Below are 13,396 nucleotides of genomic sequence, written 5' to 3' on the forward strand. Positions count from 1 at the left end.
GTGAACAGGGCACAGAATCGTATTACTACACTGCCCTATTAGCAACCACTGAGGGAGGGGAGAGATTACATGCTTCACTGGCATGAATGTCACCTTTCAAAGCTGGATAAGGTTATATATGAAATGACTTAAAACTAGTCTTGGCCTGGCTTATGTTCTCTTCCTACTTTAATAGAGCCTTGAAGTTGCTAAGGGCAACAAACCGTCAATCCCAGCAGCCAGCTCCAACTGGAAGTGGAGGTGGAAAGTAATGCTAGAAGGAAATCATGAGCTATGGGAGCAGAGCCAGGGATAGGACTGAGAGAGATCTAGGAACTTGCATCTTTCATGGACATGGAAACAGTCAGAGGGGAAAGGGTGTAAGAGGGAGATTTTTAGGTATTTATAAATATATATTTAAAGTGTGGCTGCCAGGAATCAACAATTCAGATTGATTCCATAATTAAAATAGACCCAAGTCAGCATCCAGTTTAATGTAGTTTATTTACAATTAGGAAGGTAAATGTAAGTAATTAGAGAGAGGGAGAGGCTGGTCCAGGCCTGGAGAGGCCTGGACAGAGAAAGAAGGTTAAAAGGCTAATTAAACTAGGTTACAAGCCACAAGACTTTAGAAATCAGAGAGGCTATAAGCCTACTTAAGGCAGAGTTTGGAAACGCCAAGGTAGGCCAAGGAAGTCAGCCTAACTTACCCATGTGACAATTCAGAGTAGAAACATTCTGAGGTCTCAGCTGAGCACCTTCAGCCCCAAGTCCAAAACCGGAACTCCTGAACTCACTGAACTAACTTTACCAGGTTGTAACCCACGTATTTAAAGAGATAGCGTCTCTTGTCATTTCCTGTGGGCCACCTCTAATTCAAGTGGACCAATGGCAGCCTCTACACTGATTTTGGACTGCCCAAAGGGCAGTCCCTTGATTTGATCTGAATTGTCACGTGTGATTAAATTATCTCCACTCCCCCTGAGGAAGGTGGGGATGATATAATCTAGAGGTCTAGGGTAAGTAGATTTTTTGACTATGAATGGGCTAGAGTTAATTTCATTTACACAGGGGCCAGGGTCTATGACTGGAACAGAGAGATTGTGGCACTTGAGGGTTGTAAGAAAAGGTGAGACTATGAAGATGAGGTATGGCAGGACACAAGACATCAATACAGTTTAAGGACTTTGGGATGAATCAAGAATTCAGTGACAAGCACATCTGCCTTCCACAGAATCACTTCCAGAATAAAGAAAGTATTTCACATCTTCCAGCTTGGTAGTCTCCAGAGCAAATTTTACTCTAACTCCATAATAAAAGGGGGACAAATGTAGGAGACACCCCTGAGGGATGTGGGCATCAAGTGATGGTTTTCCAGTGATATAAAGGGCAGGAGTCCAAGCTTCCTGCAGGACAACTGACCTAACTGTGGCTAGCTGTGGGGCAGAATTCCTGTTTTGAGATGTGGGTTTGAGCCCCTCTAGAGCTCTCTGAAGGGTGCCAACTGCAGAGTTTTCATGGAGACCAGTGAGAACAGATAAAGATGAGGGATTCTTGGCTATCTGACTTACACTTGAGAGTCCAACCATAGGACATTTAACAATTTAAATAATGAAGGACAGGCTTCCTTCCTAATGAAGGGTCTGACAGAAAGCAAGTGTGCAAAATAATCTTTATTTTTTAACTGTGCTATTCCAAAAATGGCCTACCACCTCTTTAGGCATAGGAAAGGAGATGTAAGGCTTCTGGCTTTGGGCCAACTTAGTCTCTCTCTAGTTTGCTGCCTCAGTTTCTCCTTCTGAAAATGAAAACCTTCTAAAATGTGCCAAAAACAATATCAGTGAAGACCTCTGAGACCATATTCAAAGGGCAATATGAACCCAGGCCATTACTAAATAACAGCATCTCATTCCAAGACTATAGACTTTCTGACTAAGCCATCACAATCCACAAGAAGATTGCCTGTTCCAGGATTTATGACCCTAGAGGGAGCTGGTGTTGGATCCAATAAGTCCCCAATCAGGGGTGCTGGTCTGAGGCTCTCTCTTCTAATAATGTTATGGCTCAGCAGTTCCAAGGAAGACAGAGGTTCCAATTGTCAATGCTATGATACTCACAATAGTTGTCTTCCCTTCTTGGATCTCCACCACTATAGAGATAAAGGAGAAAAATGAGGTCAGCTATTTAATAAAGAACAGGAAAAGTTTCAAATCACAAGAGCTCAAATTTTACACAGGCAGAAAGTAGAACATAGAACTTGAGTTCCCATGGGCTCATCCAGGGTAAATTTGAAAAGGATATGTTTATAGAACATATTTGCCCGTGGCTTCTACTTACAGATTTTAAGAGGTCATGGTTCCTACACAATCCTCCCCGAATCTTTCCCTCTTAAGAAGCTGAAAGATTTCTTTGGGCCTTTCCAACCTGAGATTCATTTAGTTCTCTGTCTAGAATCATTGGCAAGACTCAGTCCTTATCATTTCCCTCTAAATAGCAACTGATTCTGAGGACTTGGGGAATGGCTTACTTTGCAGTCCTTCACAAATATCACCTAATATCATCTTTATGGTAATATTACTGAAAAAACTTTAGTAACTATCGAATGGCATATGGCCCTTTACGAAGAGATATACAGAGAAATGGTCCATAGCCTCTAAGAGTTAGCAAATGTTAAAACAGAGATGATTGGACTAACCTTGCTCTAAGCAAGCCCATGTGCGTGAGAATTTTTGTATTGATGAGAGTAGATCATTGCTAATATTCATGGACCTTTAAGGTAGGGGTTTGCAGTTCCAGAACAGATAGCAATCTTTTTGATTTCCTAGTTCTTTCCATCCCTTTGCAGAGTTGCAGCCTATTATTTGTACAGGGAGATGGAAGGTTGGAGTAAGATAGAGGTGGTTAAACTACTTTTGCACTAGACCACTACAAACTTCAGGCTAACTCAGTGAGGCCCCCAAAGACTAATGATTAATGACTTTGGCCTGTCATGGCTGAAGCAGCAGAGCAGGATGAGCTGACAGCATTTGTTATTCCAAACATTCAGTATCCCTATATAGGCCTTTAAAAATGGGTTTGTATGCCAATGACTTGTTTACCTAATGGGCACTGAACATTTTACATTAATACTGTACTGTTTTATATTAATACTGCATGCTTTTCTATGTGAACTGAATAAAAGATATCCTAAGCACTGTAAAAAAAAAAATTAGCAAAGTCAAAAGGAATACTGAGATAACAGTCCTTGCTCATATTTCCATAGCAATTTTAAGGTTTACAAAGCAGGGTCAGAAGGGTGACATGATGGTCACATGGCAAGTAAAGGTCAAAACTGCAATTTATATCTATGTTTTATGACTCTACAAATTCAGGTGTTCAAATAGGGGGTAATATGAGAGCCTTTTCAACTCTCTTGATATGCTCCTACTCATTTGGAATTAGTTTTTATAGTCCCTTTGCCTTCCTAAGAAAGGCCTCGGACATCTAAATCTGGCTGTGACTACCCTCTAGGACACTGAAATTACATCTTCATGGCACTTTGGTCCCAATAGTCTGGTTATACCCAGTTTTACTGCCCAAAACCATCCACCATGAGGAAAAGACTTGACACTAAAAATGAAAGTGATGAGAAATGCACAGGGGAAAAAAAAGTGATGTTATTATAACCCAACTAGAAGCCTAGGATGCTACTAGGGATGGGGATCTGCTGCCTTCGAGACTCCTATCAAACAGGACACAGAAACTACCTATAGTTGTTATTCCTTTTTTTTTTCTTTCTTCTAGACAGGACTCTATAGGCAAACTCATTACTCCACAACTTCTATCTTCATATTTAGCACCTTAAGCATAAGCAGTATTAATGGTCAGAATAGCTTTGTAGTTGAGACTATTAGACTTTAGAGACTATTTCAGTATCTGATCAGATTCCTGATAAACATACAGATCAGAGACTAACTCCGGAATGGAACTCAGCTGGCCCATGGATTGGGAACAGAGTATAACAAGAGTTGTTGGGAGACATAGGGTTCATTGAACAGTGACTTAACCAGCCAACAGTTTCTAACAATGAAAATAAGGAAAGGGCATCCTTGGCCCAGCATAGGACTGAATGAAAACAAGGTATCATGGAAAATCTGCAGATGTGCAAACCAAGTTAAGGGGAAGATGAGGACAAGTCATGGGTAACAGGTTTGGGGTTGGGTGGTGGTGGTGGTGGGGGTTTGACTGGGCCTGTTTCTGAGAACCACAATGGGAAACAAAAGGAGACCGATTAGGGTACCACCCAACAGAGCAGAGCACAATGCACTGAAACAGAAATTGGATAAATATGTGTTCTCTTCCTCTATGGAGGCACTTGGGTCCCAACCATGAGGTAAACAACCCTAACAAAACACACCACTTACGGCAATGAACCAAACCCTGAAGTCATCTTATTGGCCCCTGGAAAAGAGATCAAAGCACATGGCAAGCTCCACTGTTCTACAGATTCCCCACACAGCAACTGCAAGCCAATGAATCATCTTACTATAGGCAAGTGGGTAAAACAACAGGCAGATGCTTATCTAAGAGACAATTTGTCAAATCAGGAGTGACCTTTGATAGGGGAGGTGTCTCAATGGAGGGGGATAAGAGCTTTGCTGGAGACTGGAATAAATCCAGTGAGATATTTTGTAACCATTAAAAATGAGAGATAGAAATCAAATATTTCTGAGACATTCATTACCCACAACAAAAAATGTCAGAACCAAACAAAATCTAAGATTCAGTTTTTTGCTGGCTGCCATTCCATTTACTGCCCATTTAGGTGAATGGGGAAAGGGCATAAGAAAGAAAACATTTGAGAATTAGAAACTTATGGACAAGACTTAAGAAAGATAGTATTTTCTTTTTATGCTAGGAAGCAAGTGTGACATGAACTAAGAGGAAGGGTCATGGCAGGAGAATTCTTTAAGGTCAACCTAATTATCAAGAAAGTTCTTTTTTAAAAGAACTTCTTAATATGACTAGGCATTAATTGTGCACTCTAAGCAACCTGCCCTAAAATCTTGTCATAATTTTCTCCACTGTGCCATATAGGGTAAAGAATTACAGAGGCAGACTATACAGTCCTTGCCTAGGAGGGTGAAAGTGAAGTAAAACAAATAAATACAATGGTGACTCCCTATCACAGAGTCCAAGTGTGGACTCCAAAGGCTTTTACAAAGAAATCTTTTTAGTGCTTTGGTAAATAAACCCTAAAGAGGGATCAAAAATGAATCAAACTATGCCAAATAACAGAGACTCCAATGAACATAAATATGTGGCAAACACAAATATAATGAATAATTGCAATAGCATATACTGTAAGTGCTCAGTATTAGAAGTAGGGAAATCTCATTCAACTAGCATTTATGAAGGTGCCTACTATGTGCCAGGCACTGTGCTAAGCAGTGGGTAGGGTATACTAAAGCAAAGGGGGGGGGGGGAAGGTCCCTGCTCTCAAGGAGCTCAGTCTAATAAGAGACAACATGCAAATAATGACATACAAACAAGATATACACAAGATGAATTGAAGTCTCAGACAGAAGGCACAGAGATTCAGGAGGACTGGGAAAGGCTTTTTTCAGAAGGTCATACTTTAGGTGAAATTCGAAGGAAGCCAGGGAAGCTTGGAGATGGAGATGGGGAAGGAGAGGCCAGTAAAAAGACTTGGTATCAGAAAACAGAAGTATTGTATAGAAAAACAGCAAAGACCTAGTGTTATGGGACTGCAGAGTATGTTGAAGAGAATAAAATAGAAAATGAAATAAGGAAAGATGAAGGATATGTGGTGGCCAATTAATTAGCCAACACTTATTAAACACCTACTACGTGTCAGGCACTGTGATAACTGCTGGGGATACAAAAAGAGGTAAAAGGCAGTCCCTGCTCTCAAGTTTATAATTTTTGAATGGGAAAAAATAGATGCAAACAAATATGTACAAGCAAGCTATATAAAGGATAAATAGGAAATAATTAATAGTGTAAAAGCACTAGAATTTAAGAGGGTTTGGGGAAAGCTTTTAGTTCTTAAAAGGAAGCCAAGGAAGTTAGAAGAGGGAGCTGAGTAGGGGGCGCATTTCTGGCATAGGTAACAAGTGTCCTTGGCCTGAAGAGTACATGTTAGGAGTAAGGTAGAAGATGACTAGAAAGGTAGGAGGGGCCTAGGTTATAAAGGGCTTTGAATGCCAAGGACAACATTTTGTATCTGATCCTACAGTTGACAGGGAGTTTATTGAGTAATCAGACATGATCAGATATGCATTTTAGGAAAAGTATGGTAGTTGAATGGAGAATCTACTAGAGAGAGGAGAGAACCCGAGGGAGGCAGCCTCACCAGCAGACTACTGTAATAATCCAGGTGTGAGGCAATGAGGACCTGCCCTTGAGCGGTGATGGTGTCAGAGAAGAGAAGGGGGAGTATATGAGAAATGCTACTTAAGTGAAATCGACAGGCCTTGGCAACAGCTTGGACACAGGGATGTGACCTGAAGGTAGAAGGTTTTGTCCTTCTAAAATAGTAATGGGGAAGGTTGGAAGTGGGGAGATGTGTATGTGTGTGGGGGGTTATGAGTTCTGTTTTGAACAATTTAGGTTAAGACATCTACTGGACAGCCAATTTGAAATATATTAAAGACTGCAAATGCTAGTTTGGAAGTCAGTAGAGGGTCTGGGGCAGGATAGGTATATTTGAGAATTATCAGCATAGAGATGGCAATTAAATTCATGGGAGTTGATTGAGAACACCAAGTGAAATCAAAGGTTTGGATTGCAGCCAACACCTAAGTGAGACTATTCTCAAAAGTCCACATAAAGACATGGTCTGAAGTAGAATTCTGACACTGGGAAGGCAAGTAATTTGGTCAAGGGGAAAAAAATTTCATGTATGAGAATTGTGCATTTGTAACTGAGAAAAGGTGAATGTTGTACAGAAGACATGATTAAAACTGAAATTAAAAAAAACGAATAAAGGCTGGTTCTTAAAGGAAGTTAGGGGAATGGGGAGGTGGAGTTGGGGGTAAGAGGATTTCTGGCATAGGTAACAGCCAGGAGGCCAGTGCCACTGGCTTGAAGTGTACATGTTGGGGAATAAGGTAGTAGGTTATGAAGGGATGCAAATGCCCAGCAGAACATTTTGTATTTGATCCTAGAGATGACAGGGAATTTATCGAATAGGACAGTGACATGTTCAGACATGTGTCTGAGAACATAGTTGGATATATGATGAATGAATGAAAAAACAGATATTTATTAAGTTCTTATTGTATGGCTGGTACTGCAAGCAAGACAGTCTAGTCCCCAACCTCAAGTTTACAAATGGATAAAGAAAGACAACATATATTCAGAAGCTGAGAGGAGGAAAGGAATGTCGGTTGAAACTATGGTGACATGGCAGGAGGAAATGTAACATTTTTTAAAAACCAGGAACAGTATAAGCACTTCCTTGAGTCTAGCCCTAATCTTTTTTTTTTTTTAATTTAATTTTAAACCCTTAACTTCTGTGTATTGACTTATAGGCGGAAGAGTGGTAAGGGTAGGCAATGGGGGGGTCAAGTGACTTGCCCAGGGTCACACAGCTGGGAAGTGTCTGAGGCTGGATTTGAACCTAGGACCTCCTGTCTCTAGGCCTGGCTCTCAATCCACTGAGCTACCCAGCTGTCCCTTAGCCCTAATCTTTTTAAAAAGTTAAAATAAATTTTTTTCATTGAACAAAAATCTACCTTCTCTCTCTCCTTCCACTCTCCCCCAATTAAGAAAAATAAAACCCCTCATGATGAACAAGCCTCCTTGACATGTATAGCCAAATTTCCACATTGGCCACATCTAAAAAAAATTCTCCAATGATATATCCTACCCATTTCCAAATAGAAATGATAGACTCAAGAATTTGGAAGTGACCAGTGTCTTCTTTCTATTTCTTCTTTGATCTCTGGTTCTAAGATATTTAAGCAGCATTTTTTTTTTTTAAATTTTTTGAAGTATATTGTCTAGGCTCCAATTCCAGTCATGGTTTTCAGGAGGTCCAATGCCTCTTCAAATACCTCTTAATTAAAGTTTCAGAACAGTTTTTTTGCTTTGACATCTTATATTTTTTCTGTTTTTCCCCAGTTTTTTGTCTTTCTCTTAATAATTCTTGGTGTTTGGCCCATTTTAATTTTCACAGAGTTGTTTAAGTAAGGTTCTGTACCTCTTATGCCAAGCTGTCAATTCCCCTTCAAATTCTTTCTTCCATAGCTTTCTTTTCTTTTCTTTTCCATTTTTACCTGCTAGTGCTCTCATTTCATTTTTAGAAACATTTAAACTTTCTATTTCATCTCTTCCAGGAATTCCAGTTGAACTTGTGCTCAAGCTGTGATTTTTGCTGAAGTTTTGTTTATAGATGTACTGAAGTTAATTTCTTTCTTATTTTTTTTTGGGGGGGGAAGGGGGTGTTGTATATTAAGTATATCTATCACCATAACAGCTTTTTAATGGTAGAATTCTTTTTTCTTTGTATGCTCATTCTTCCAGTCTACCTCCTAACTTTGAACTTAATGTGAGGGCCAGGCTTTGTGCAATTCTAGAACAAATGTCTGGACTGAGCTTGTGTCCTGTAGGGACTTGCTATTGCTTTCTTGGGGATATTATAATATAACAGGATCAAGCTAAAGATCTGCAAGCTTCCAGTGTTTCCAAAGTGGCTGATCCTGGACAAAATCTGACTTTTCCCTACCTCGACCATCTGAGCTTTCCTTGTTCCTTACCTCATAAAATTGAGCAACTTGCTTGTGGATTTCTCTCATTCAGATTCCCAGGAGAGTGCTAATGGATTCAACTGCTATAAGCTAGCTGGACAGCTCTGCTAGTTGAGTGATAGAACTGAAGGCTTCCCTTCGATCTTGGGTTCTTGCCCTGGTTGCATGCTTCAGATGGAGGTGTATGGTGGTGGATCTAAGACTCAATTTTCTTCCTGAGGTTAAGAGTCACAAAGTTGCTTCTTGCTCAGTTTATAGGCTAGTGGTTCAAGACTCATTCTGGAATAACACCCTTGTACCAAAGTCCCCTCTGCCTGCCCCGAATCTGGGACCTCTTCTTGCCTTAGTTCATAGCCTCTCCCTGCACTAGAACATTCTGTTCCTGGCTAGACTCTATCCCTAGAGTCTACAGATGTTTCTATCTCCCTTTTCCAACCTGGCCTAGAAAAAAAGACTCACTGTGATTTCTTTCTTAGGTTTTGTGATTATGTTCTGCTATTTACAAGCCCTTTATTTACTGACTAGAACTTAGAAAATGTTTTTTGAGAAACTGGTGACAGCTTAGTAGATAAGTGAGATGTCAATTTACATGGGTGAACCAAATATACCAGGAAGGGGTGGATGGAATAAATCTAACAAGCTTCCTCTCTCCCACATAGTTCTTTTCAAACACTGTATTCTGAAGGGAAGAAATATTTTTGAATGTATTAGGATGAGTTCAATATTCTGTATATATTCATTAATGTTAATTATCATTTTGTAATTCAGAAAAGAATAAAATAACATACTTGCTTTTTCAGTGAGAGGGAGGTCTTAGAATTTTTATAATCTATATGCAACAATGTACTCATACATTAGCTGGGATAGTCAAGCTCATTATGTATGCTATGAAGGTAGTTTAGTTTCCCATTTTTGTTACTTTTTAGCAACAGGGTAGTGGGGGTGGGGGAAACACTGAATTTGGAGTTAGAGAATGTTAGTTCAAATCTTGGCTTTGTTATTGTTCATTAACAATGTGACCTAAGTCAAGTCATTCAGCCACATCAGTTTGCTCATCTGTAAAATGGAGGCAATAACTTATCTAATATATAGTGCCTCTTCCAAGTTTAAATCATTCAACTGATAAGCATTTATCGCACACCTAATCCGTATGGGGTACTGTGCTGAGGATAGGAAAACAAAACAAAATGAAACTAAACAGTTCTTGCTCCTTAAAGAATTTACAAGAGAAGGGGAAACAACATTTAGATAAATACTAGTTCAAAGTGTGAAGATGGGATTGACTCTCCCCTTGCCTATTTTTGAAATCAACCAAAGGGGTGTACAAGTTTTGGTTGACAAGCCACTTAGAGAGCTCCACCCTTTAAACTCAGTCAGAAACTTGTGAATCCTTTGATAAGGGTTTATACCCTCATAGGACAACCGGAAGAACCTATAAACACTGCCCCCCTGGGCAGTGCTAAGCAAATTTAAAGACTGCAATTGGTCTTCCTAAAGTGGAGGAAGGGACAGGAACTGATTAAAAAAAAAAAAAAAAAAAAAAAAAAAAAAAAAAAGGACTATAAAAGATGATGAACTTCCTGTGCAAGAGGTCTTTATCCTGAATTTTGGGTCGAAGGAGCTTGGACTGGGACTCTGGCTCTTGGACTGCTTCTGGTAAGACTGCTCCTGGATCTCTTCCCTTTTGAACTTCAGTCTGGTGAGTGAAAAGCTGACCTCCTTTCCTGGCTTCTGGAGAGGCCTCCCCTTCTTGGAGGCCGAATGGGTTAAACCCTTATTTAATTTGCCACTGAGTCCTCTGGAGCAGCATTTAGGGTGATAACTAAACTTCTTACTCCACCCTCTTTTTCATTTCTCTACTTTCACTCTTTTCACCTTTTTTGTAAATAAAAGCTGCTAAAAGTAATTTTTGACTTGGGCTGTATTAATTTTAAAATCGGCGACCACAATATTAATTTAGAATTCTCATATATTTAGTCCAACCATAAAATTTAATTCCTTACAAAAGTAACGCTTGAAGGTTTCTTCCAAGATACCAGCTCATTCTAGCTCAATTAACCATCCCTTACTTATATCCTTCTTCCATTAATTGGTAATATATGTTTATGTATTGTATCTATTTCAGCACTTCCCATTAGACTCTAAGACACTTCAGGATAGTAGTTGTGCTCTGTCTATCTCTCTTTTTAAGGGCATTTTCCAGGGTTCCTGGAATGGGCATTCAGTTCAACCACTGATTTTCTATTCTAAGGACTTCTCAAAGATCTTCCAACCAGACCCTTTGCCAAATTCTGGGAGGGGACCCAGAAGAGGTAATATGCTTACCCCTTTCTGGATCACTGCCATGTCAGGGTAGACAGGCTTGTAAAGCTCAATGAAACTATGAGCTATGCCATATAGTATTGCCCAAGACAGACAGGTTGTAGTAGAGAATTCTGTGATTCACTGGAGTAGGAAATGGCAAACCACTCTATTTTCTTGCCAAGAAAACCTCATGGACTGTATTAAAATGACAAAAGAGATGACAATGTCAGATGAATTCCTGAGTTTGGAAGGTGTCTAATAGGCTATTGGGGAAAACTGGAGGATAACTATAAATAACTCCAGTACTCAGGAAGCAGCTGGGCCAAAGCCAAAAGGAAGCCTAGCTGTGGCTGTGTCTAATGATGAAAGGAAAATCTGCTATCATGGGAAATGCTGGGCTGGACAAATCAAAAGATGGAATTAAGGTTGCTGGGAGAAATATCAACAATCTCAGATATGTAGACTACACCACTCTGATGGCAGAAAGTGGAGAATTAATAATCCTTTTGATGAGAATAAAGAAGAGTGTAAAAGCTGGCTTGAAGCTTACCATCAAAAAAATTAAGATTTTGGTAACCGATTCCATCACTTCCTGGCCAATCAGAGGGAGAAGAAACGGAAGCAGTGTCAAATATAGTCTTGGGCTTAAAGATCACTGCAGATGGTGACTGCAGTCATGAAATGAAAAGATGATTGCTCCTTGGGAAGAAAACTATGACAAATCTCAACAACATACTAAATAGCAGAGCTATCACCTTGCCAGCAAAAGTCCGTATAATCAAAGCCATGATTTTTACCAGTAGCAATTGATGGCTGCGAGAGCTGGACTATAAGGAAAGCTGAGCACTGAAGAATTTACATTTCTGAATTGTGGTGCTGGAGATGACTTTTGAGAGTCCTCTGGACAGCAAGAAGATCAAATCAATTAAGACTTAAATAAATTAATTCAGAGTATTCGTTAGAAGGTCAAATATTGGAGCTTTGGCCACATAATGAGAAGACAGGACTCACCGGAAAAGACTGTTGTTGGGAAGGACTTGCTTTCAGGACAAGGGAAAAGCAAAAGATAAGATGGATAGTGCTACAGAAACAATCAACATGAACTTGGACAGACTTCCAGAGGCAGTATTATGGTCCATGGGTCACAAGGAGTCTGATACAACTGACTGCTTAAACAACAACAAATATGCTTGTTGTGGTCCCTAGGGAAAGGACCCATAAGTCTGCCTCCCCACTCTAAGGAGTTCCTGTTGGGAGAAGCAGCAAAACAAAGAGGAAAACTTTATTCAGAAAAAAAAAAATGCAAAAGCTCCTCTCAACATAAGGAAGAAGAGATCAGAACAGAGAAATGCACCTTCACAGAATCTCCTTTCAGTACTAGTTACTTAGAAGAGAGCAGAGCCCGGATACCCTAATGAGGACTCCCTGGGTAGGAGTGGTTAGTGAGATGGACACTCAAGGAAAACTAGGTGGTAGTCATAGAATCCTGAGATGGAAAGGTCACTCCAGGGCCTGCGGTAATCCAAGCGATTCAACCGTGCCCCCGCACGGGATTCCTAGATTAGGGTTGGCTCTAGAAAAAGGGGAAAAGCATCCTGGGCCACCGCAAAAGAAAAGAAGGTGTGTGTGTGTGTGTAGATCCCGGATTCGGGGGAGGTGCGCTAGAGAAGGTAGAGTCTGCAACCCCCTGGGCAGATGGAAAAAACGCTTAGATCCCTCCGGAGAAGGGGAAGGAGGCAGAGCGAGCGACCCTTAGAACGAGGCATCCCAAGAGGGAAGGGGAGCGCGCGACGCTAAACTGGCGGGGAAGCGGAAGAGAGCGCGAGACCCAAGGCGAGGGGTGGCGGGAGGCGCGGCTCCCGGGCTGAAACCTGGAACGCGCGGGCCCCGGCTCAACAGCACCTGCAGGAAGTGCAGGGTGACATGGGAGACGATGGCCTCCGAGGCTGCCAGTGGGGCTCGGTACTCACCTTCTCGGAGACCTCGGGCAGGTGGCCGAGCCCAAATGACGTGAGCTGGTCGCTCTAAGAAACCTCGGAGCAGCCGCTCACAACCAGACACTAGTGCCCTAAGGGCCGCCATCGTGAAGATCACCTGTGACCGCCTCCCTCCTGCGCCTCTTCCGCTTCCGGGGCAGCCAGCGCGCAATCGCACTGGGGAGAAGGGGAAGGGGGTTGTCCCTTAGCACGGGGGACGCCATCTTGAATTCCCATGTTCAGTTACTACTTGGGTCGAAGGTGGTGGTACAAGGGCCAGAAGGTGAGAGCTTCTGTTCCTGTTCCATTCCCCTGCTCGAGGGCAAATCTATCTCCTGCCACCTTCGAAACATAGCTCACCTCTCCTTGGTTAGTGGGCAGCCA

The 13,396-nt window shown here is 41.2% G+C and overlaps 1 protein-coding gene across 2 annotated transcripts in view; it reads right to left on the reverse strand.

Moving 5' to 3' along the window:
- MRPS18A (mitochondrial ribosomal protein S18A) overlaps positions 1 to 13,131 on the reverse strand; it is a 32,375-nt gene extending 19,244 nt beyond the window's left edge. For both annotated transcript variants that reach the window (XM_044674700.1, XM_044674699.1), the window contains exons 1-2: positions 13,007 to 13,131; positions 2,097 to 2,128 (exon numbers count right to left, since the gene is read on the reverse strand). In XM_044674700.1, the coding sequence (XP_044530635.1) occupies positions 2,097 to 2,128; positions 13,007 to 13,118 (144 nt within the window). In that variant the 5' untranslated portion in view covers positions 13,119 to 13,131. The remainder of the gene's footprint in view (positions 1 to 2,096; positions 2,129 to 13,006) is intronic.
- Positions 13,132 to 13,396: the final 265 nt, after the last annotated feature.

The sequence above is a fragment of the Gracilinanus agilis genome, chromosome 4 (genome assembly GCF_016433145.1).
Source record: "Gracilinanus agilis isolate LMUSP501 chromosome 4, AgileGrace, whole genome shotgun sequence".
Classification (NCBI taxonomy): domain Eukaryota; kingdom Metazoa; phylum Chordata; class Mammalia; order Didelphimorphia; family Didelphidae; genus Gracilinanus; species Gracilinanus agilis.